At 43.6% G+C, this 23581-nt stretch overlaps 3 protein-coding genes across 3 annotated transcripts; all 3 read right to left on the reverse strand.

Annotated features, from left to right (window-relative positions):
- Positions 1-464: 464 nt before the first annotated feature.
- On the reverse strand, positions 465-1911 carry LOC109470805 (melatonin receptor type 1B-B-like). Its single transcript, XM_019769885.1, has 2 exons — positions 1441-1911; positions 465-1280 (listed from the first exon to the last, which is right to left on the reverse strand). Exons 1-2 carry the CDS (start codon positions 1894-1896, stop codon positions 465-467), a joined length of 1272 nt encoding a protein of 423 aa, XP_019625444.1. The 5' UTR covers positions 1897-1911.
- Positions 1912-6589: 4678 nt separating this feature from the next.
- LOC109470015 (protein sel-1 homolog 3-like) lies at positions 6590-13706 on the reverse strand. Its single transcript, XM_019768799.1, has 3 exons — positions 12238-13706; positions 9891-10029; positions 6590-9523 (listed from the first exon to the last, which is right to left on the reverse strand). The coding sequence occupies exons 1-3, from the start codon at positions 12984-12986 to the stop codon at positions 7226-7228; spliced, it is 3186 nt and encodes a 1061-aa protein (XP_019624358.1). The 5' UTR covers positions 12987-13706; the 3' UTR covers positions 6590-7225.
- A 671-nt stretch (positions 13707-14377) lies between these two features.
- On the reverse strand, positions 14378-20182 carry LOC109470609 (G patch domain and KOW motifs-containing protein-like). Its single transcript, XM_019769615.1, has 11 exons — positions 19996-20182; positions 19175-19389; positions 18738-18883; positions 17912-18018; positions 17391-17583; positions 16921-17053; positions 16295-16529; positions 15955-16132; positions 15449-15518; positions 15124-15209; positions 14378-14759 (listed from the first exon to the last, which is right to left on the reverse strand). The coding sequence occupies exons 1-11, from the start codon at positions 20142-20144 to the stop codon at positions 14628-14630; spliced, it is 1644 nt and encodes a 547-aa protein (XP_019625174.1). The 5' UTR covers positions 20145-20182; the 3' UTR covers positions 14378-14627.
- Between the last annotated feature and the right edge of the window lie 3399 nt (positions 20183-23581).

A 23581-nucleotide genomic window follows, 5' to 3' on the forward strand; every position in this document is an offset into this window, starting at 1 on the left:
AAATATCATGATACTAGTAACTTGTACGGTAAAACATAAAAGCCTTTAGTTTGTAGAGACATCTATGTCATCTCCGTAATTTCTGGCGGGATTTCTAGCCACATTTTGCGCAATTGAACCATAAATTTCGCGCAATGCGTATTCGATGCTACTGAATAGTGTAAAGTTCTCCTAAATATTTTACTTAATTTACATCAACTAAGATGCCATCTAATATAGCATGACTATTCCCGGTAAGGCCTGTATACACCACACACCACACACACACACACACACACACACACACACACCACACACACACACACACACACACCACACGTGCACACACACACACGGCGCACAGAGCGTAGCGATGCCTCATAATTAACATCAAGTGTGGGCTCCTGATTGATTAATCGGTGTAATAGCACTTCATATGTCCGGTGCCATTTTTCTTGACGTTTTTTGATACAGCCCAAAAAAACTTAATGAAAGTTGTTGATGAAGTTCCGCTGTATCTTGCGTTTGGCCAGTGCCTTGCGGTAGATCTCGTTGCGGAAGGCGTACACAATGGAATCTGAGAACGTGGAGGTCTGCAGCATGACGTAGCAGATGTCTCCGTAGAAGGCTCCCGTGGCGACCGTGACGGCCCCAGCCTTACTGAGAATCCCGACAACGAGTATCGGCACCCACGTTATCCACTGCAGCAGCACCACGATCCCCAGCGTCTTCACAGCCTTGACTTTGACTTCGAACATGTCAGCCTGAGCGAGCCAGGCCTCCTTGGTGCTGTCGGACTGCTGCTTGCTTCTGGCCACCTTGTAGATGAGGCTTGCGAAGCAGCAGCTGGCCACCACGCCCAGCAGGCAGAGCATCACGGCGGCAAGGCTCTCCGGCCCGCCGAAGGTGCACGGCATCAGCAGGCTCGCTGGCTCGGCGATGTCGACCGAAGCGATGTCCACCGACCAGGTCACGATCTTCCCGACTCGAGCAAGCCCGACCAGCGGTGGCGTCAGGGCGACCAGAAAGCACGTGACGATGGCAACGGCAAGACGAGCGGGTGTGAGCATGGAGTGGAACTCCAGCGGCCAGACTATGTGGACATACCTGCAGATCCACAGGCTTAGCAGCAACAGGGTGGAGAGAACGGACAGGAAAGGGACAAAGAAGGCTTGGGTCCTGCACCAAAGACCGCCGGGGGACTCACCGTGCACCAAACTGTAGATGGCGTTTGGCGAGTACATCAGCGACTGCGCAATGTCGGTGAAGGCCAGGGCACACAGGAAAATGTTTCCCGGTTCCTAGAAGCAACAAGAAAGAAACGTTCTTTGTTCTACTTCCTTGGATTCCTAGAATCTCCAGATGAGGATTATATTACCTGGATGTCTAACCTTTACCGACGGATTATGATGATGTTTTGTCATATTTCATGCAAATGAATAATTATAAAAAATCACTGACCTGCATGTTTTCGTCGGTGAGGATGATCCCAATGAGGCAGCTGTTGCCGAAAATCGCCCAGAGGGTGATGCACACGAGGATGACGATGAGCAGAGGCTGCAGTGCCGGGTTGCTGCCGTAAACTCCACAAGCCGCCGGGTCATAGCTGGCAACAGTCGTGGTCACGTGACCTGATGACGTCAGGTTGCTGAAGACGACTTCACAAAGACCAGCATCCTGCGCGGCTCGGAGTAATCTCGTGACACCTTCTTCTGCTGTGTCATTGGTCAGATTTTTGGCCAGGTCAAAGGTCACGTTCAAGGGGTTTGTAATGATGAGTTCTGTGACGTTTGACACATTTCTGTACACATCACCGGTAATAGAGCTCACGTTTGTGCCAGCTCCTGCTGAAATGCTCGTGGCGTTCATTTTTAAACGTCCTTCATAGGCAGGGCCTGCCGAAATGAAACAAATCATTCTTAACGATACTACAAAAAGAAAAACATACGACAGCTCAGAAAGTGTATCATATCAAAGGCATATCCACACTGTAATCAGAGTGTATCTGATCGGCTGAGGCTGGCCAGAGCTACATGTAATGCAGTCCGTTGGTGAATGAGGGACGGCGATTGATATCCGAATACAGGTAACTTCTGAACAGTACTCCACCAACACATTGACGCACTTGTCTTCGCTAAGAAGAGTTAATCGCTGTATCAAATCTACCAATATGATAATTGACAGGTTCTAAAATCGATCTAAGCAGACCTCTGTTGATGCGCGATGGGGGGGGGGCGTTTGTCATCAAATGAACCAGGGGACTGTATTAAAGGTGAAGAACTGGGCTAGTACAACGTGGCGTTAGCTAATGAGATCCAATTAATGTTTGAAAGGCTATAGCGCGTTCGCACGAAATATCTACACACGACAATCCTGAAGATTTTGGCTAACACGAAAAAGTCTAAGCATTATGTAGGTCTGAGGCCTTTTTGTTGCACTATAGACAGCTTCTTACGTACGCCGATGCAGCGGGGTCAAATCGTGAACCGGCAAATGCAGTATCTCAGGGAGTAACGCGTTCTACGGTGGCCTGTGGTTGGACTGCTAATTTCCGCCTTCAGTACAAGCCAATTACACATGGACACACGCATCTTCGCTGATAAATACAACATTGGTCCGTCCGATCTACTGTGATTGACAGCTTTTAAGATCGCACTTATTACTGCCAGCGGTTTCCGCTAGTCTAAGACATCGTAAACATGATTTTGTACTGGAGGCGCACCTCCGTATGTGGTGGAACACAATTATAACGTATGGAGTGGACACTCTCTAATCAGAGGTTTTGGCTCCGGCTTATTTTTGACGTGTATTAGGCGTTTTTATCAGGCGTTCAGAAAATCTGCTTCAGATTATGGGGTGGATACAAATTTCACCCCCAAACTTATGATTGAAAAATGGAGCAACACTGTAATCTTAAACGGTGAAAGTATTTGTAATCATGTCTTGACATTAGGATGGGAAGCACCCACGCACCTCAAATTTCCTTCGAATGCGGTGCTGATACTATAGGGAGATTGAATGTAATTTTTAACCGCAAATTCTTTTTCGCCTAAAAGCCAATATATATAACATATTTAATGGTGTTTATCATTGCAGCTAATTAACAAATATGTACATATCTTCAATGGCATATGACGGTGACTATCATTGCGCTACACTACAAAAAAATATATACATATTTGGATGAACATTCTACAAAATCTCACTACATACATTTGTGGAAACTATTCCGAAAAAAATAGAAAATACAGAATCAACAATAGACAATATTGTATTTTTAGATTGAGGAAAAAGGCCTCTGTGATGATTAGCCGAAAGATAGCGTTGATCTGAAATATAGGCAGTGCACTACTAAAAAACAATTATGTTTCTATGTGCAAAAATACATCAATTGCGTCATAGATTGTGTTACTTTATAGATATAGTATAGAGCCTGGTAAAAGTTGAATGTCGATCGAGGTGATTACTAATACGTACAGCATACCATATTGGTTGGCTCATAACTATAACTTGCAAGGTATTAAATCATGTTTAAACCTGCAGTCTATTCAAAACTATTGGAAACCTTCCACCGTATGCCGTTATATAATGATACCTATACCAGTAACGGTCTTTGGTCAGAAACCACATGCGACCATTTGTATTAACATAGGGCACTTCCTAACGAAATACAAGGTTTTTATAGTCATTAATCAATTAGTACATAGCTGTTAATTAAGTAATGAAGTACATTTTCTTACCGGTAGAGACGAGGCATAGAAGTGAGATGTGAAGATGCGGCAGCCACCGTCGATAGAGAACTCTCATAAGTAGCAAGCAACCTGTAGCCTCATTTAGCATACGTGATTGACAGCAAGTAGACCGCGAATGGCGGGAATTCATTGCATGACGTCATATTCAAGTAGGTGTGACCATATCATGAAAGGTAGATAATCTCCTAACTGTAGGCTGGGCTCGATTCCGTGATCAGAATCTTAATGATTTTTAGTCTTTACTTTGTTGTATAAATTCGGGGGGATTCATTCCTCAAGCTAACCGACATCTCGCAGACGCAGTCGTCCCTCAGTAAGACACCTGGAGCCACATGGTTCCCGTTTAGAACTTTTATTCCGCCAGTCACACTGATTCTTAACTTTGTTACTAGTCTAGTCTAAGATTTTTTTATTCATCTGTTTCTATTTATTTTATTTTAAATCCCCATGAGTTAACGAAAAACTACACACCCAGCACTCTCATAAGATTTGAATTTCCTATTTGTTCCTCCAAAATGGCCTCAAACCTTATTCCTTCCATATTCTTATACACACAATTAACCTCTGGCAGCGAGAGATTGTGTAACGCAGGTAAATGCTTCTGTCTAGACATACAGTCTGAACTTCCTTATTTGCATATATCCAATGTTAATCTTAAAAGAGGTCTCAAGAGTTTAAAAGGAAATGAAACAAGAAGCCATAGGCGACAATTCTCCGTGAAGTTTTATATATTTCAACAAAATCCCAAGCGTCAACGCCAGACCTACTGTGCAGACATTATAATTAGGCAACGGTTAATACCACGCTCGTCCCCAGCGCCCGTGGAGAAGCCATAGGTTATAGATCGTGGCTTAGCCCAGGCTATGGAAAATAAACTTTCTTTAATGCAAATCTGTCGTTTTTGTTTTCTTTGCGCTATCTAAAGGGTTAGGATAACCTACTCTACTCTGGCGGTATTGTCGTGCGCGCTCGCTAGTACGTAACGTTACACGGCGGCCATCTGAATACATGTACACTGCATTCTTTCTACTATCGGGACCTAAAACAAGACGCAAGATTCCTATTTTGGGGTATAAAATGCTGTCACAATGGTAATATATACCAAATGAAACGGACCTTTACAAAGTACCTCATTTGGTGACGCTATGAGGGTGTACCGTTATCCCTCTACATTTGCCCAGAAGGGAGTTAGTCGCGGAAGGAACTTAGCCACGGAGGGAGTTTTGGCATTCTCCGCCCGCGCCACAAACTCTCGTCCCCAGGACAGTTCACTCTGCTACCCAGCATGCTTTGCGCAAAATGCGTTCTCGGCCCCAGGACACAAATACACGCTTAATGCTTCCGCACTGTGTTGCTCTGGGGACCCCGCCGCGCGCCCAGATGTGGATTTAATTATAGCGCGCTAGCGGACGCTGCGGAGGAGCGTGGGTTAATACAATGAGGGCGCGTCACAAGCATAAAACATACAAAGAGCTAAATCCATTACTGCTCCCAGGGCGTGTAAAGATACTGTGCTTCAAGTTCTAACTTCATTTTAATTACACACACACAATCATTGCATTCACATAAAGATCGGACTATCATGGTCGTGTCTAGTAACAAAGACAGCCCCACCGTCTTACGGTGCCTGTACCTAATTAAGCGCGCCTGGAACAAGCCAAATTCCAGCAACAGTGGCGGTAAGCACCGCGAGTGTTACTACCGCCGGCCAGATAACCAGGATATCTGCTTACAGTACCTCTGCTACCAGACAACTGCCTAAACCTACGGTCTATTCCACAGGATTGTAAAAGTAGGGATGTTTCGAAAATAACCATTTACTCCAATATCAAAACAGCTACGGTAAAAATAAAAAGACGTGCATCATCCCGGACATAATGCAACACCACATGCGAAATTACACAGATATGCGACGTACGGCAGAATGCGTTTTGGCTGCGAACATCTTCCAAAAAACTTGGCATCTCTTAACCATGGGCAAAAACATCTGGAACCACTTATCAAAACCACCCCGTATCTGCATGAACTTTTACCTCCCCCCCCGCTATTCCAAACAACGCGTTTTTCTGGACCATTCCAATTCGCCTCGTAATTGTAGGGGTGCGTCTGCGATATTACATTGACCGCGAAAGCAGCAACGGCAAAAATACACATTCGTGCATCAACACGGGCATGCCCGCAGACGGCGTATAAAATTGCGTGCCGATTACACGAAGAGAACCCAGTGTTTTGACTGCGAACATGAAAAATCAGCCGATTACAACACTCCGTCCGGAGGTCCTGACCTCCTTCACGGAGTAATAAAATACATATCGTGTCATACATGTAGTCATAGCACAAGCGAGGTAGATTGCTTTTAGCGTTAAGCGAGGGTCACAACCCGCCGTTCGTGTTTTTGTCCGTGCGTTTTTTGCGTCTGCCACATTTTTTTGAAAGTGAAAACGCCTCACTATTTAAATCAGAGTAATGGACCGGGCGGGTGGATGTTGTAGCGGACTTGTCAACTTTATTAGCAGCAGATCTGACTTCATACAATCAGAGCTCAAACACCTAAATATGACCTAAACTAGATGTCTGTCACTATATGGTAACTACTGTTGGGTTACATCATGTTGCAATTTTATAGCAGGAGGGCTTTAGACTCCTGTCACAATATACATTTGTATATGAATGTGTTTATGTAAGAATTAACAGAGCAAACCATATGCGAAGGTAAACAATATGCATTTGCTTTGCAAATGTTACCTTTCTAGTTCCCGTTTTATATTTGCTTGTGTCCCAATATCTAATCTGTAGTAGGAAGCAATAAAGTACACATGTATATACATACATACGCATGTATATACAGACATGCTACATACAATCCTGAATCATTTTGTAAGACATACTCTAAAATATTACATCACATATTGCACATCTATATGCCTGAGAAATTACCAACATGATTATTACACCTACCCCAAAATTTGTCCAATCCAAATATTCATCAAGATAGGTCTTTTCAAAAATATTATCAATAAACTACAACTTAATGTTTACCTTCGCGGAAGGAAACATCGCTTTTGCTCTGTTTCTTCTTTTCTTTTTCTCCAAACAAATATTTAGTAAGGTCAATAACCTGGACCAGACGTCTGTCAGCATGGTAACTGTGGCTGTACCAGACTCCTGTAGTGCTGGGTTACATTATGTAGAAAGTGAAAGGTCAGAGTTGGAGGGTCTGGCCACGATATTTATGAATGTGTTTCAATAAGAATAAACTCTTTGTTATTATATAGCTGGTATATAACCACCTTCCGCGGCGTAACACACCAGCTTCACAAATGGCACTTTTCTTTTTTCACTGGCCATAAAAATCATGAAGCCCTTTTCACTGATGTCTGTGACCCTTCTAATTTCCATTTAGCATTGTTTTTAACTATTGGAGTTTATGATTTTAAATAAAATTCCTCTTTTCCAAAAATTACATTGTGTATTGTCTATGCCCCTCTGCGGTGTTATACTGTATCCACGTCTTGTCTATTTGCCCTAATATGGGCATGGACGGCAAATGCCGTCAGCGACGTTACCATGGCAACGCCGAGGACGCTGGACAGCTTGAGGAAGCCCTGGTACTTTTGCCAGATGTCGAAGAGTTGGACTCGCGCCAAAGCCAGCGTGCAGGGAATGAAGGCCTCCGAGTTTCTCGACTCGCGACAGCGGCTATAGAACTCCGACATCAGGGTAACATTGTTCGCCTTATGTATCGGATCGATTCCTATTTTTAAAAGTGTCAAATTTTCGATTTCTACGCCCTCTCCCACGAGGTAGGCCAGGTTGTACAGCCCCTGGGGGTCTTGCTGTACCGCTGCCTTCGCGTACATTTTCACGGCTGAGGACACGTCGCGTTTGCCGCCGCAGCCGTACCAGTGGAAGTCACCCATCTTGATCTGCGCGTACGAGCTTGGCCACTCGGCTAGCGTGGACAGGTTGTAGTACTTCCACTTACAGTCCTTCTCGATGAAACTTTCGGCTAGCCCCTCGGGGTTCTCCTCGCAGAGGTACGCCATGTTGAATTCTCCCTGTTCCAACCCGGCCTCCGCCGCAAGGAGGTAGAACAGCAGCGATTTAGACCAGTTCTTTTGCCGGAAAGCCAGGAGACCGTTGCGCAAAGTCTTGCCGAGTTCCGGGCTCATTTCAGCGATGAAGCGGGACCATATGGCGCCGTTGTACGCGTTTCGCTCTTGCAGACCGTACCCGTTATAGAACATCATGGAGGACTGGATGGACCCCTCGATGTGCCCTCGTTGCGCAGACCGCCAGTAACACTCGAACGCCTTGGCCCTGTCGGGTTTTTTCAGACCCGGGTAGGCTCCGGACCAGTACAGGTGGCCTAGGTTATGCGGCGCGTCGTGGTTCCCCTTCTGGTCCGCCTGGTGGAAGTAGTGCGCCGCTTTCGTGGCGTTGCCCTCGTGGTTGAGCGCGTACCAGCCTAGAGCGTTGATCGCCGCGGGACTTCCTAGTTCCGCAGACTTGTTCAGCGTGTTCATGGCCTTCTTTACGTCTTTCTTTACGCCTTGCCCCTTCAACATGACGATACCGTAGTCGTACAGAGCCTCTGGGTTCTTGGGTTCCTGCTGCGCGTGCATTTCGTAATACCTGAAGGCCGCCTGGAGGTTTCGCTTGATGCCTTGTTGTCCCCAGAACAGCATACGGGCCATGGCGGCCTGCGCGTCGGTCACTCCCTTCTTAGCCTGGAACTTCAGCCACAGGAAGAGGTCGTCGTTCTCGTTGGTGATCTCCTTCATCGCGTTGGTGTCCGTGAGGCGGATGGTCTCGGTGTAGACGTCGTCCTCGACGTGCTCGTCGCGGTCCCTCTGGGTCTGGTCGGCGATGTTCTTGTAGTAGATGTAGGCGATGTCGTCGTCGATCGGATAGCCGTCGTACCCGAAGTGGTGCTTGTGCGCGATGGACATCAGACCGAGCTTCCCGCTGAGCTGGGCGGCGAGGAGTCCGTACCGCCAGGCCCGGACCTGGTCGGCCTTGACGCCGGCGCCGTTGGTGTACAGCACCGACAACAGGTACGCTGCCTTTCCGCCACGCAGGCACGCCGACTGCTGCAGCATGGGAATCGAACCCACGACCCCTCGCAGTCCCTCCACGTCTACGGTATCGATGGCTTTCTGGTACAGGTCATCGGACAAGTCCTTGTCGTTCAGACTGCGGATACGCGCATACTTTGCGACCTGTTTTCTGATGAGTGCGTTCGTCGCTGCGTATCGCGGTTGAGATGGTTCTGTATAGACTGGGCAAGTTAAACCTGGGTCCACATACCCACGCCGATACCTCTGCATCATTTCCGCATAAAAACTCAAACAAACTCTCCTCCTTAACACTTCTTCTTTCAGAATTCTGTAATGCCGTAGTTTGATGTCGGTGTAGCTTTTAAAAACTTCGCAGTTTTTGTACTCCTGCGGCAACTCGATCGCAAACATGGGGTCGGTGGCGGGAGGGATGGGTATGACGTCATGCGGTATCGCGTGAGTTCGGTAAAGTCTCGCGTGAGCCATGAAGCCCTTGATGGCCTGGAGGCCGACGTCCGTCCCGCCGAAAACGTGTCGGCCGCTGAAGTCGTCAAAGTAGACAGTCCTGGGGAAGTGGTTCTCCATGAAGTACTGTTTGGAGAAGTTGGGTCCGTACGTTATGGTATTGTTAAAGTAGTTCCCGTCTAGGGTGAAATCCAGGCGAAACCATTCGCGCAGGGGGAGCTTGAAGATCGACAACACCGCGTGCAGTTGTTGAGGAACCATTGCCACCTGCGGTCGATTGGATTAAAGACAATACACGTAGACGTTAGTAAGCATCAAACAATTGCTCAGATTATTAAAAAAAGGTTGAAATTCCTCGAAGAAGTTCATCAAATTATGCATGACCAAAAATTAAGAAAACGCCCAGAATTAATTTTTCTAATCACATGTCATCAGGGTGCGTATGTACATCAAAATCAGAGGATTAACTATTACTCTAAGAATTACTTCAATGCTAATATAATTGTCTAAAATCATACATGACGCAACTATGACATAAAGGTTTCGTGGTCTGACTAGATTTATCTGCAGCCCCTCGAATGTTTTTTTTTACCTCAGAATCAGTGACTACACAACGATGATATTTTGTACGAACCTGTACGAACAGGTGCCCCGTGTCGGTGACGAAGAGGACCGGAGTCAGGTAGAAGTCGTCCGTGCCCGCCTTGTGGTAGAGTCCGCACAGGTTCATACCACAGTACTTCTGCAGATACACCCACACGCTCAGCGTCCATCTGAAAGTACACAAAAATGCTTTTCAAAAACTCGCGTAGACTGTAGGGGTGTCATGGACACCATCTTAGCTGGTTAAACCTGGAAGAGTCCGACCTATGAATTTGCATGTGTCAACGCCATAGTCACGTGACTGTTATCAAATGTACTTGTAAGTGTCACTTGACAACCCTCAGGTTTAACCATCCAACATGGCGGCTGTGACGTCATAGTCACGTGAGTGAAAACACCTATAGGTCATGATGTTCATGCCCTTTAGGGAATAACAGCTCGGAATATAATGCAGTTAATATTACATGTCAGTCGAAGAAACGTTCATAAAAGTCATAACAAAGTGTTATGGTGCATGGCTTTGCTCTCTCCTAGCTACTTATAACTACAATGGTTTTAAACATTACAAATTGGTTTATGGCCTGAACGTTTATAGGTAGACTCCATGGGAGCGGGGGCGATGTTCCATCGTTGCTAGGTAGATGGGTAAAGCTTGATTAAATTTGATTACAGAACAGACAATTGGTTCTATTGTGCTTAGAAGACTTGCAGACGAACAGGTTTTGTTTCGATGGTTACATAATTTTCTAATTAGTGAAGCTCCACTACACAAATCAAACGTGGTACATTGTTTAGACCGGTACCAAACGAAAAATGCACTTCTCACAGAAAAATCCAGATATTCTTGATTTCACCCACAGCACGCACCCAGACGGCATATCCGGGTGTTGCAGTGTTATCTGACTTACGTCACAATGCAGTCCCTCCCGTTACAATATCGATCTGTCCAAAAGCTGTAGAGGCAACTTGTACGTACATGCCAGTTCAAGAGCTAAGTAAAGATACACTTTACAACCACGAAATGTATTAGTGATCACTTCGATTTGCATAAACATTAAATATTTCAAATAAAAGGCGCATTCTACAAACAAATAAAAACTAAAAAAATGAAATAATGTTAGAAACAGGTATACAGTTATTATTTCTTGCTCGTCCTAATATATTCCCTGTTTCTGCTAGCTGGTTGATCAACTCAGACTCAGTGAATGAGTATTTATAAGTGGTGAGAATTATGGGGGATTTCAACGTTTAAATCAACAGTTACAGTTTACAGAGCCTTTACATTGTTCATAAATTCCTCATCACATTACGACCTGACAAAACTTCATTCTAGATTATTTCAACCTCGTGTGAATGCTGCAACGTTAGATTAGTGAGGCGGTCCTAGCCTGTAATTAATAGAACAAACCGTTGGAGTTGCGTCAAAGAATGCAATGAAAGTTTATTTAAAGGCTCCTTTTTGTTAATTTTTACCAGCCCCGACGCGCCGCCGTTTATACAGAGGCAATAGATCAACCTAAACGTACGTGGGCGCAAACAGGTAATATTGGAAACCATACAGATGTGACAACTGTAGCTACATGTGTAGAAGTGGTCTCTGTTCAAAGGTCGTGGGCTTAAAACATTTGAAATATCGCAAAAATCGTGCGATTTCTTGTCATAGGGTTTTCTTCGAGGCTACGATACGATGGAACCGACCGCGACTTGTTTCAATCCCAAGACAGTGATTTTTTTACGACAACTTTTCAGTCACAAGGTCAAACTTGGTTGTACGACACTTGCATGACTGTCCTAAAATGTCGTTAACGTGTCGTGCGACGTGACGCCACATGTGTGACACTGAGGTTTGTTGTGCATGGTTACCGAGGCATGGGTCATTATCACCTCATCTCATCCGGTTCAAAGGAACGCAGCTGACGTCACACGCTCAACAAATACAAAATCTCTGCTAGTGGGGGGTGTCAACGTAGGGTTTTAGGTTAAATTTCAAGACTTTTGAAAAGATATACTCAGCCGAAATTAACGACCCATTAGTAGTTATGTATCAGAACTCCGACATAATTAACTTAAGTCTAGACCTACGATAATTCCAACTCAAATATATGCGCTAAAAATATACTATGCATTGCAATAGTGTGATGTAGGTCACTCATTACGCTATCATTTTATGTACATGTACTATTTGCAGGCAATTATAACTCAACCTCCTGAAGAAAAATAGCATTATAATTTGCATGCAAGAATTATCTAAAATTGTGACAAAAGTTTTGAATATATAGATTTGTAGAGATTTTGAGTAAATTTATAATACTAGTAGTTTTCACGGCTGTTGGTATGTTAAGTATATGTTGTCCGATTTGTAAAAAAAAAAAACTTACGTCGCTTTTGTGGCGATTTCTCCCATGTGTTTCCTCAGCGCCAGGTCCTTAAACTTCGGCAGTTCCTTGACGACCCCGCGTTTGTGTCCGCCGAAGGCCACGGGGAACGTGAAGAAGTCGACCACCTCAGGCTCCAGCGAACAGTTCGCTGACTTAAAGTCGTCTGCGTACCTGTCAATCATGTCTACGTCCCATCTCCAGCAGAGTTTATGGTCTTTGGGAGGTCTGGAGTAAGGCGGGACGGGTTTCATGGGATAGCTGACTTTTGCCAATGATCTAACGTAGTGGTTCATTTTGTATTGTGTCCATAGTGATTTGTCTATCAGCCAGACTCGCAGCTCCATTGAGGTTACAAAAACGGCCCTCCGGACCAAGCGGTCTTCCCTGTATAGAACGGTGTCGGGGAGGTCGACGTGTACCGTTCGGACTTTGGGGCGCCCCACCGTCTTTTCGCATTGCCACCTGAATTTGAAGATGTCCACGTTGTTTCTGACGAGCGAGCTAGCCCGAACGTCGAGACCCATGACTCGGTCTTTGCTGCAGCGGTATTCAACGGGCACGCTCAAACCCGGTTCAGCGGTGAAAAATTCCGGCGCGTTCAGCACACGTACGAAGTCTTGTTCTGCCAGGGACTTCTTGTCCACGACCATCGACATCTGTCGTGCGGCTGTCGTGTCTCGTCGTAGTTGCTGAGACGAGAAGTTCAATAGAGTGGCAAAGATTATCGTCCAAAACACGAGCGCCGCCATCTTGTTTTGACACGTCGTCCAACAGGTTGGCTGACGGACAGGCGCGCAGACGATCGATGTGCGGCCGGATTTTTTTCCGCGCGAGCGCCAACAGGTGACTCGGTCGCCCGGGGCAAAAACCACAAAGCAGACAAACCAGGAGAGCTTTCTAATAATCGCCCCAGCAAACAAAATTTCTCCACTGCTAAGGAATCCTAGAGCGAAGTTGCGTGGCCAGCGGCAAGACTGTAGAGCGGCGACAGTCTTAAGTAAACTTCCGGGTCTCCAGAGATTGTTCAAACGAATCTTTGAAGTCCAAACAGCAGAACGGAGTCAAGTCGTCCGAAACACTGCTGACGCAATTACAAGTCTTTCCACAAAAATTGTTTACGCTAAATTCTGACAGAAGTTTTTGTCGTTCGGTCTTGTGTGAGAAAACCAAGACCAAGTATAGCTCACCGGAATTCAAAACATAGGCCGAAAAACAAAAAGTATTCTCCTCACAAAAAACAGGACAAGCAAATTGTCGAGTCGCATCGTCCACTGCCTGAATGTTTCGTAAAACCCGGATTTGTGTAATGCCCGGGCCTACATCCCGGAACCAGGCTTGTAAGAGCAGGGGCCCCCCGACCCGTAACAGGTGGGACCGCCCCCATTGGTGGAGTACGTGCTTAAGTACGTGTCTGTTTGCAGTTGGGGACAGCGTCGGATTTGGGCAAATAACAAAGACCAATGTATGCAGTCTGTTTCTTTTAACCTTCTCCCTGCTGCCTAACTCTGTAACCAATAGAGAACTGGCAGTCAAATGCTACGTCCGTGTGTTGAAGGTTAAAGCCGGCTAGCATTAAGGTTTTTGGACACACACACATATAGGCGGATAGTTACGTAAGATATGAAATTTTCCCTGTTGAAATAATGTATATAAAGTAAATTTGATGTAAGATATTCGCATGCTATCTGGATATGTATGTATGTATGTGTTCTTATTGTACTTGTTTGTTCGAGGATTGTTAGACAATGTTTACGCTTCTAATCGTCTGAGAAACTGTAGGGCTCAGTGTACAGCGAACTAGGAAGAGGATCTTTAAACTCATAAGAAAATATACAAATGTATACGTTATTTCTATACGTCATGCAGATTGTTTGGGAAATTTCATCTATTGATGTTGCTATGTCGATTATTTACAGTACAAATGGTGCAAAACACAAAGGGTTGTTTTGTTGAAGACTAAAGGCATTTTTACTTATCAGAATGCAAACAACAGCAAATATTGGGGCATACAAGCGGAATGTAGTTCTATCGGTTAAGTGTCGACACTGGGAAAACAAATATTAAAATGTGACAAAAGGTCAATAATGTTTTTAATGTAAAAGTTAGTGCCAACAAGAAAAGGAATACAACTGCAGTTCTGTACAAATACTTCATACTTTATTTACGAGAAGTGGCAAAAATTCAAACTTACAGATATCAGTACACAAATACAAAAATGGAAGAACTGAAACACAAGCTGTTGTTGTTTTTCATAGAAAAAAGCCAGTTTTCACAATATCATTACAATTATTACCAGAAACATACACCAAAAATGTTTAATCATTTAATCACAACAACGAGTGAAGTGTAGGCTGTAGATTTTCAGGACCTTTTGTATGGACAGTCACAGCTCAGTAAGTCTCCACATCTCCCAGATACTGACAGATGTCATCATAGCTGACTTTCACGGTTTTCTCTCTGTCTGGGAGGAACTGGACTGTGGCTATGCAGTTCTTCTTGTCCTTCCCTATAACTTCTGCTTTCTGTAGACAAACAAAAATAAAATGTCGTCACATTATAAAGTAGTGGTTTTATGTTTACAGCTCTCAAAACTCATTACATACTGAACTTGTAATGTCTTGCAATGCATTGCTTCAGCTGTTCCAACTTCAGTCCCAAAACACAGCAAATACTGATCATTCCCCTCTTACTGCAAAATAAATTCAATTTACAGTACATGTAGTTCTAAATGCGACGTACTTCAATTTTCACTTCATAAGTAATGAAAAGCATAATGTGAAATTACATCCAAATCAGTTTACATCTAATTTCTAACTAATTGTGATCCCCCCCCCAAAAAAGTTTTGAATGTGAAATGGTCCAAAGAAAAAAGTCAGTTGTCCTTACCTGTCCTCTATACTTGCCCCCCACCACCAAGATGTATCCTGGTTCAGTCTTAGGGATGACAGTTTCCAACATGGACTGTTTCACACCTGCAAGACATACAGTCAACAATCATGTTAACTTGTACAGCTAAAGCTGAAAACCATATTACTTTCTTCCATCTAAAGTTGTGCTTTACAACTGGGATGTTCATAAATTTATTAGGAAGCTATTGTCCTTACCCTAGCAGTCTAGTCCCACTTTTTGCATTCCAGTCAATTTTTCCCTTTCTATACTTTAGTTAACTGATTTTTAACCTCATAAGTCAGAAGTATGTAGGAGCTTTTACCATCTATGACTCTCCCATCCTCAGTGACACAGGTACAGGTTTCAGCATCTGTTACATCATCTATAGCCACCTGGGGGGAATAGACATATATTCAGTATATCCATTTTTATATTTCATTAGTGCATACATAACATTAAGGGACATAAAGGTTAAAAAAATAAAACAGCTACATGTATAATTATATTTTCAAAGCAACAAGGGCTGCCATCAAGCCTCAGTATTGCTGTACAAGCACGTCTAACCCTCGGAAGTCAGGGAACAACAGACAATAAACTGGATAGTGAGTGAGTGCAAGCACATCATGTGGTGCTACAAAACACATCTATTTTACGAAAAGTAAAAACAATGTCAAAGGTACTAAATTCTAGAACTTTACCTAGACTCTGTGTCTACAAGGAAAATGGGAACTAGGAAAATATTTAACTTCTACCGGTAGTATAAATTATAATCAAATTTCTGGATTGCTAGATATCTAGATAGACAACAAACTGATGCAGGTTTCCTACCTTTGCATTGTAATATTTGCCATTTTTGTAGTGCTTGTCAATAACCCGAACTCTGAGCTGAGGTCTCATCCAACAGGCCTGCTGTATCGGTCTACTCTGACAGGGGGAGCTTCTGTGCTCCTTACTTGAAACAGATTCAAAACTGTCCTCTTTTCTTTTGCTCTTTGACTTGCTTTCTCTGCAGGGAGCATGAAAAGAACAGTTTGTTGAAATAAAATCTTGATTTTGGTCAAATTTGTAAGGTTCAAGTTTCATAAATGCAGAATAATCAATTTCTATGCCAAAATTTGAAACAAATCATTTGTAACACAGCAACACAAAAAAGGTTTCAAAGAATCACCTATAGTGGTCATCATCATGTTTTCTTTTTCTGTCCTCCTTTTCTCTGTCCCTTCTTCTGTCTTCCTTGTCTTTCCTTCTTTCATCTTTCCTGTCTTCTTTTCTTCTGTCACTCTCCCTGTCATCTCTCCTTCTGTCCTTCTCTCGGTGGTGTCTTTCCTCATCTTCTCTATCCCTGTGTCTCTCCTTCTTTCTGTCTTTTTCTCTGGATGAGTCCCCATTAACTTCTTTCTCTTCTGTTGAACAAATATCAGGAAACAGATACTGTAAGTCACTTTATATTTGCGCTAGCAAAAGTTCGCAGTCCAAGAAAAATGGACATGTTCGTTGACTATATATTTGCGGTGGCAGCAGGTACTGAAGTGCAGAAGAAAGAAAATCGGCCAACTATTTGCTCACGTTAATGATAAATTCACAGTACAGAAGTGACATAAAACACTAAAGTACCACAAATATAAAGTGATTTACAGTAATCTGATTACACTTATCTAATGATATTATTGATATGATTTTTAAAGAGGTAAAGGTAGTCCCATATCCACTGTGTCTAGGGCACAGTATTGGAAGGCAGAGTCCATCAACAGTTCCATTGTGTACCTACTACATAAAACATACATATTGACTTACTGATTTTGTGGCTGTTTTTCTTGTATTCCTCCTTGCTGACCACTTGCAGGGCGTTCTCACTGATGTCCACAGTTTGACTGCCCAAGGCCAGGGACACTACAGCTCTGGCCGTCTCTCCATTCAGACTTTCCACCTGTGAAAGGAATAACACATTCAGAATCAATGTCTGGATGTCTATGTGTTTTTGTGTGTTCATGTGTGTATGTGTGTTGCTTAGCTTCCCATACATGTCCGTGTGCGGCCAGTATGTCTACCTACATGTGTGTGTGTATAATGTGTACACATGTGCGCTTGTGTGTTCCTCACCTTCCCGTACCTGTGTGGCCCAGCCAGTATCAGTACAAGTATGTGTGTACATGTGTGTAGTACATATGTACATGTGTAGCTCACCTTCCCATACATGTCCCTGTGTGGCCCGGCCAGTATCAGTACATGTATGTGTGTACATGATGTGTACATGTGTTCCTCACCTTCCCGTACATGTCCCTGTGTGGCCCTGCCAGGATCAGTACGTGTGCCCCCGGCACCAGCCCCCCACTGTCCTCCTCCTTCCTCGTCTCCCCGGGTTTCAGCGGTCGCTGGTTCTTGTCGTCCGAGGGTCGGACCACCGCGCCCAGACCCAGGCCCTTGGGTCGCACCTGCAGCTGCAGGGGGTCCACGTGTCTGTGAAAAACAACCATTTTGTTACCAGGGTATTTAAAAAAATGTATCAGTATTGATACAATCACAACATGAGTATTGCATAAATAATGTTCACAATCAACTTCTTAAAATAACCCACTTTATCCATGAAATCCTTCTTTCAGCATACCTGCACTAACATTGGAAATTACCTGCACCAGACACATTTTACCTACACCACTCAGAATTTAGGAAGTGTCATTGTAAAGACAATTCTAAACTGTTCATATCATAGGTGATGGAAGTCAATCCAGCAAATAAAAATCCACATTAATCTCAGTAAAAAGTGTCATGCCATAATGGTACTTACTGTTTGAATGTTCTCCCTATGCCCTCTCCTGGTTTCCAGCCCATCCCCCGTAGTGCAGCCATACCGAAGGCTTCCACAGGCATGGCCTCATAGTCATCCAGACTGGCCTGGGGGGAGGAAAACACACATTGTATATCACAATATCAGGGTTTGAAATACTGTACCCTTTACAGTTCATCAACAGAATTTAAAAAATGTTCCTAGAAGCACCATTTTCAATTTTACTAATTTCTCTGTCATGTCTTTGACCAGAGCAGCTTAGGTGCATCAAAAATACCCACACAGTTCCAATTCTACCTGAACTTTTATATGTAGGTGGCATTTCGAGCCCTGTACATGTTTGTATAGCTTTTCAAGCTATAAATTTGAATCTTCTTCTTCGTTACTGCCCAGCACTACAGAGTAGTATTATTGGCAGTCGTTACGCATTGTTAGTAACAATTGTGCCCAGTACATAAAAAACAAAGGGAAAAACAAGGATAACTGAGAAAGGAACATAAGACAACTGGTTTTGTGTGTGCTAAAGACAGGACAAGTGAATCAGTGCGTTAGTAATATTTACATATATACAAGACATGATGGGGTGGCTCAATGCAGCAGGGTCCTTGCCAGTCCAGATTTGAACTGGGCGAGAGACCCCGCCTCCACCGCACCAGGTTCAAGTTCGTTCCATTCCCTGATGGTACGGGGGAAGAACGAGAGCCTGTAAAAGTTGTTTCTGCTCGCGATGGCCTGCAAATCTATCCTATATGTCTAACCATTTTATAATCAATCAGAACCAGGCATCCTTAACTGGAGGGCTATAAGCGAATGAATGATGACTGACCTCGTCAGGTCTGATGGACACGTCCAGTTTGCTGTCTGTCTCAAACCCCTCTGGAGGTTTGTTGAGTGACATCAGGGGCACCGTCAGGTCATCGTACTTCCGGTCGTTGCCCCTGTCCTCCCATTTCCCCATGGACCTGGCCGCCTCTGGGGAGAAAAATTGACATGAAGCGGTTCCATTTCTTGGGGAGCAAAATACCTTTTCTGCATACATGCACAGGTTTTGGTAACATTGGAAATTACCCGCACCAGACAAATTTTACCTGGACCACTCAGAATTTAGGAAGTATGGATTATATTTCATACACTTCATTTCTATTTCATAGGTAGTAACAACTAACAGTCACTAAAGCAAAGTAAGTGTTTTTCTACCTCCACGAGCAAATAAAAATCCACATATGCATATGGAACAGCCCAGTGTTGAGTGGGGTGACTGACCTTCCATGACCTCCCGTGCTGCCCGGCCGACCTCGTCGTCCCTCCCCTCCACCTCAGTGGACCGGTCCGGCTTGGCCAGCTTCTGCTCCAGTTTCTCTGCCAGGCTGGACTTCTTCACCCCATCCTGACCCTCCCCATCAGCGGATGGTACGTTCCACTGGTTCTCCCTTATGAGGGGAATGATCAGTTCCTTGGGCTCATCTTTGGGTTTCAAACTGAAAATTTGAAAATAAAAAAACAATTTCTCAAATAAAGCCTTTAACTAATAAGGTATACTAAAGATGGTGTACCTGGTGTACACTGTACAGTCAATCGTGGTTTGGATGGGTTTTCTTCGGGGCTGCAGGAGCTCTTCCCGACTCAGTAGGTTTTTTTACGAGGATGGTACCCAGGCTATCTTAAACATTGCCTCTCAGTTACATACTGTATATTCATTTATTCCATTGTAGAATTTCACATGTAATAGTTACCTGCTTACAGTTTAGCTGAAAATTAAACATTGATACATTTGAAGAGAGCTGCTACCCCTTCACAAAACCAAAGAGGTTTGACAACAAGGATCCTTTCCTTGACTATATCTCTTTGAATAAAGCAAAGTTTTCGTATAACGTTAACGGCCCGTTAGTAGTTTAGTGCCCATTCTAAAAAAATAAATTTCTCTCTCCTCCACACTATTAGTCTTGTCTCGAATCATTGTAACGCTAGCGTTATATTTTGTTATTTGCGCTGTACGGATAGTTTCGGATACGTAACTTTTGCAGGTACGCCGGTTGCCCCCCTCCCCCTTTTCTGACAAAGACCTTGCCCATTTTTATCCTCACCTTTTCACCGATTTCCCCTCTAGAGACACCACATAGTCCGTCTCTTCCTTCACGGTAGACTTTCCGTCGTCTAGAGCGGATTTCTGCTTCACTTTCGTCTCTATCTTCTTGGAGAATCCGAACGACACAGCTTTCTTCTCGTCAGCCATGATGCCGCGACCTTTCCGACGTCTGTGGAACGTTTGCTTCCGGTTGCTTCCGGTGCGTAGTGGGTGCAGTTAAGAGTGAATCAGTAGATGGCGCTATTGTGTAGTAAATTTTGAACAGTGACCGGCTATGGCTGCCAGTGGCTGTACCGTAGTGTACGGGTAAGGCCGCGAGTCTCTGCCACGCTTCAGGGGTGACTGGATAGAGAAACGAATTGTCCAAATAGACAGATAAAATACCAGGGGAGTTAGTCCACTAAAGGAGCACAGTTTGCTGCTCTAGTATGTTATTATATCTGTGTATTTGGTCAATTTTAACTCTCTTTTCGAGCCGCTACTGACGCCTGGTAGAGGCTCAGGTAAAGCTGATCGGGCAAGCATGATTTTTTATCAACATCATCAATATTAGTATTATTCAAATAACCAGTTTCAGACAATCAACACCACCATCATAAGAAAGGGTTGCTTTTTTACACGACATAACTAGTCAGCTAGGAAAGAAGGACGCACGTGCACCCAACGCGTACGATAGAGCCTGAACAAGAACGACAACTGGTAACGTTACCAGCGCCTAAGACGTTCTACACGAGTCCCTACCGAGAAAGTGCCAACTGAGGCTGAGGCTATTCTGACTGGTTTGACAGGTATGTTTTTGACGGTGGATAAAAATGTTAAAGATACAAATCTGTTGTGGTGACATTTAATATACCTTCACCTGGTTTAATTCTCCAAAAGCAGATTTTAAAAGCCGGAAAAAATGTTTTGGGACTGTTGGCAAAGCTAGATAGGAAAATTTAAAACAATCCTGCACGCGAACAGATCCGCTTGGAGACGAGTTGTGAAAAGGGAAGCAGGTGTACTGATTTGGCGACGGCATACTCCTGCGACCGAATCACGTTGACTATGTACGTTTCCGGGCTATAGACTGATTGAAACGTTTTAGAACTGTTGCTAAATACGATTTTTACTCTCATCAGGTTTCGGACAAGAAAGTCATAATTATTGTCACAGCTTATTCCTTTACCGGAGTCCTGTCTTATTTAGACAAGAGTTGTGAAGAAACACAGCCCTGTAATTACTGTAGATACTTTTGATATCTAGACAGATGGATTTTTTTAGAGAATTAATTTTCTTATCCTTCTGCTGATCTCTTATCTTTATATGGTGCAAACAGTCATAAAAACGTCTGTAAAACAGTAAACAACCTGAACATTAATATTTAAACAGACAGTTTCAGACAATCAACACAATCATACCACCAACCCCGCAGTTATTTAAAACTGTTTGTTTTACCAAGGACATTATATTATGTCGTCGGTTTTACACTATAAAGGAACAACCACGTAAGCAGGCATACTTCAAACACAGCAGCAAACAAGGGGACTAAAAGCAATTTTGCCTTAACGTTTATACTGTACAACCATTCGTATAGAACTTTCCCAATTTTTAAAGTTTCTGACTTTTAAGCCACACTGATTCAGTTTCATGGTTTAGCAAGAAGTCAAAAACGAAAACAATACCAATGTGCTGGGATGACAATTTGCTTCTGACTATATATTTTCTCTCCTGTGTAAAGCAAGGCCGTCCTCTTGGAACGCTCTTGTTGATTTTCTACTTTTAAGCACTTTCTTTTTAATTCTTGATCCAACACATAAAGTTGGTGTACGTATCCAGAACTCTAGGTCTATTACTGAATTGGTTAGGATCAGGTATGGATAATTCATGAAAAAATAAAATAAAATGGAGACAACGAATATGTGGTTTAACAGAAGAGCCTCTTTTTAGGTCACAGGCAAGACAATATGGGAAGAAAGCTGGTACACATGCTGATCTTCCTCATCATCATCCTGAAGGAACCCAACATGCCAGAGGCTTTCTGTAGGTGTGCACCATCATCGCGCTGCAGATGTGTCTACCGGGATCTCACTAGCATCCCGCAGGACCTCCCAACATCCATCTCCCATTTACTTTTGTCATATAACCATATTACAAGTGTAAATAGATCTGAGCTGTTACCGTATAGGAATTTGATTCTGTTGGATTTGGCAGAAAATCGCATCGGCTTTGTTGACAGTTTTCCTAATCTACTTCAGCTCCAAAACCTGAACTTAAAAAAGAACAAAATAACTGAAATTCACTCCGGCACGTTTTCAAATCTACCCCAGCTTCTAGAGCTGTCCCTGTCCACCAACCAGATATCAGAGATTTCGGTCGATGCATTTGCAAATCTACACTGGTTGAAAAAGTTGGACCTGTCCTCCAACCAGATCACAATTATTCAGTCTGATATTTTTGCAAATCTACAAGTGCTAAAAGAGTTGCTCCTAAACTTCAACAATATAACAATGATTCAGTCCGGCGCATTTGCAACTCTGACCCGGCTTGAAGTGTTGTGGCTATGCCAAAACCAGATAACAAAGATTCAGTTTGACACATTCGCAAATCTAACCAAACTCTACAAGTTGGACCTGTCCTATAACCAAATAAAAACGATTCAGACTGGTTCATTTGCAAATCTACGCTCGCTCGAATGGTTGTACCTACAGTCCAACGAGATAACAAAGATTGAGTTTGGTCTATTTGCAAATCTAACACAGCTAGAAGTGTTGTATCTGAATAACAACCAGATAACAATGATTGAGTCTGGTACATTTGTAAATTTACCTAGGCTCACAAGTTTGGAACTTCGATCCAACAAGATAAGAAACATTCAGCCCGGTACACTAGTACATCTCTCCCATCTCAAAGAAGTGTGGCTGTGCTCCAACCAGGTATCAGTCATTCAGTCTGTTATTTTCTCAAAGCTAATCTATCTCAGACAGTTGATGCTGCACCAGAACCAAATAACATTGATTCATACAGGCGCAGTTGAAAATCTACCCCGGCTAAGCGTAGTGTTCCTGCACTCTAACAATATAACAACGATTAAGTCTGGTGCATTTAGAAATCTTCCCAAGCTCGAGATAGTGATGCTTGGCTACAACCAGATAACAACCATTGAGTCTGGTGCATTTTCAAACCTATCCCAACTCTCAAATGTGGACCTTCGTTCGAACAGGATGATTGCTATTTCCCCTTTAGAATATGGCTGGTTGCCATCTATTCGTTTCATACAACTTGCCAATAACCCCTGGCACTGCGACTGCAGGATGGTTCCCTTCAGGCTAAACACGACCAAATTTCCTACATTTAAAGACCAGATAATATGTGCTCAACCCTCCAAATTCCAGGGAAAGAAGCTTGCAGATGTTAAACCTGAAGAACTGATATGTGACGAACCAACCATTTTTACATCGTCTGTTAATATCAAAGTAAGTTCTAATGGCTGTTACAATGGCGACGCCACCTATCGCCATCACTGGTACTTCACACGCAACGCTGACTCAACAGCAGGTCTTGTAGGCAAAACAAACAAACCAAAACCAAACACAACTTCACTC

This window comes from Branchiostoma belcheri, unplaced genomic scaffold, assembly GCF_001625305.1.
Source record: "Branchiostoma belcheri isolate BF01 breed outbred unplaced genomic scaffold, Haploidv18h27 scaffold10, whole genome shotgun sequence".
In the NCBI taxonomy this organism is placed as follows: domain Eukaryota; kingdom Metazoa; phylum Chordata; class Leptocardii; order Amphioxiformes; family Branchiostomatidae; genus Branchiostoma; species Branchiostoma belcheri.

Bases quoted from the DNA above. Each gene is read 5' to 3' on its own strand.
- LOC109470609 (XM_019769615.1), bottom strand. From the start codon at position 20,144: ATGGCTGACGAGAAGAAAGCTGTGTCGTTCGGATTCTCCAAGAAGATA. The intron at 18,884-19,174 runs GTCAGTCACCCC...TTTTCTCCCCAG, and splicing joins AGCACGGGAGGTCATGGAAG to AGGCGGCCAGGTCCATGGGG. The intron at 17,054-17,390 runs GTGAGGAACACA...TTCCTTTCACAG, and splicing joins ACAGGGACATGTACGGGAAG to GTGGAAAGTCTGAATGGAGA.
- LOC109470805 (XM_019769885.1), bottom strand. From the start codon at position 1,896: ATGATTTGTTTCATTTCGGCAGGCCCTGCCTATGAAGGACGTTTAAAA. The intron at 1,281-1,440 runs GTCAGTGATTTT...TGTTGCTTCTAG, and splicing joins TCACCGACGAAAACATGCAG to GAACCGGGAAACATTTTCCT.
- LOC109470015 (XM_019768799.1), bottom strand. From the start codon at position 12,986: ATGGCGGCGCTCGTGTTTTGGACGATAATCTTTGCCACTCTATTGAAC. The intron at 10,030-12,237 runs GTAAGTTTTTTT...GTGTACTTTCAG, and splicing joins GAAATCGCCACAAAAGCGAC to ATGGACGCTGAGCGTGTGGG. The intron at 9,524-9,890 runs GTTCGTACAAAA...AATCGACCGCAG, and splicing joins CGGGGCACCTGTTCGTACAG to GTGGCAATGGTTCCTCAACA.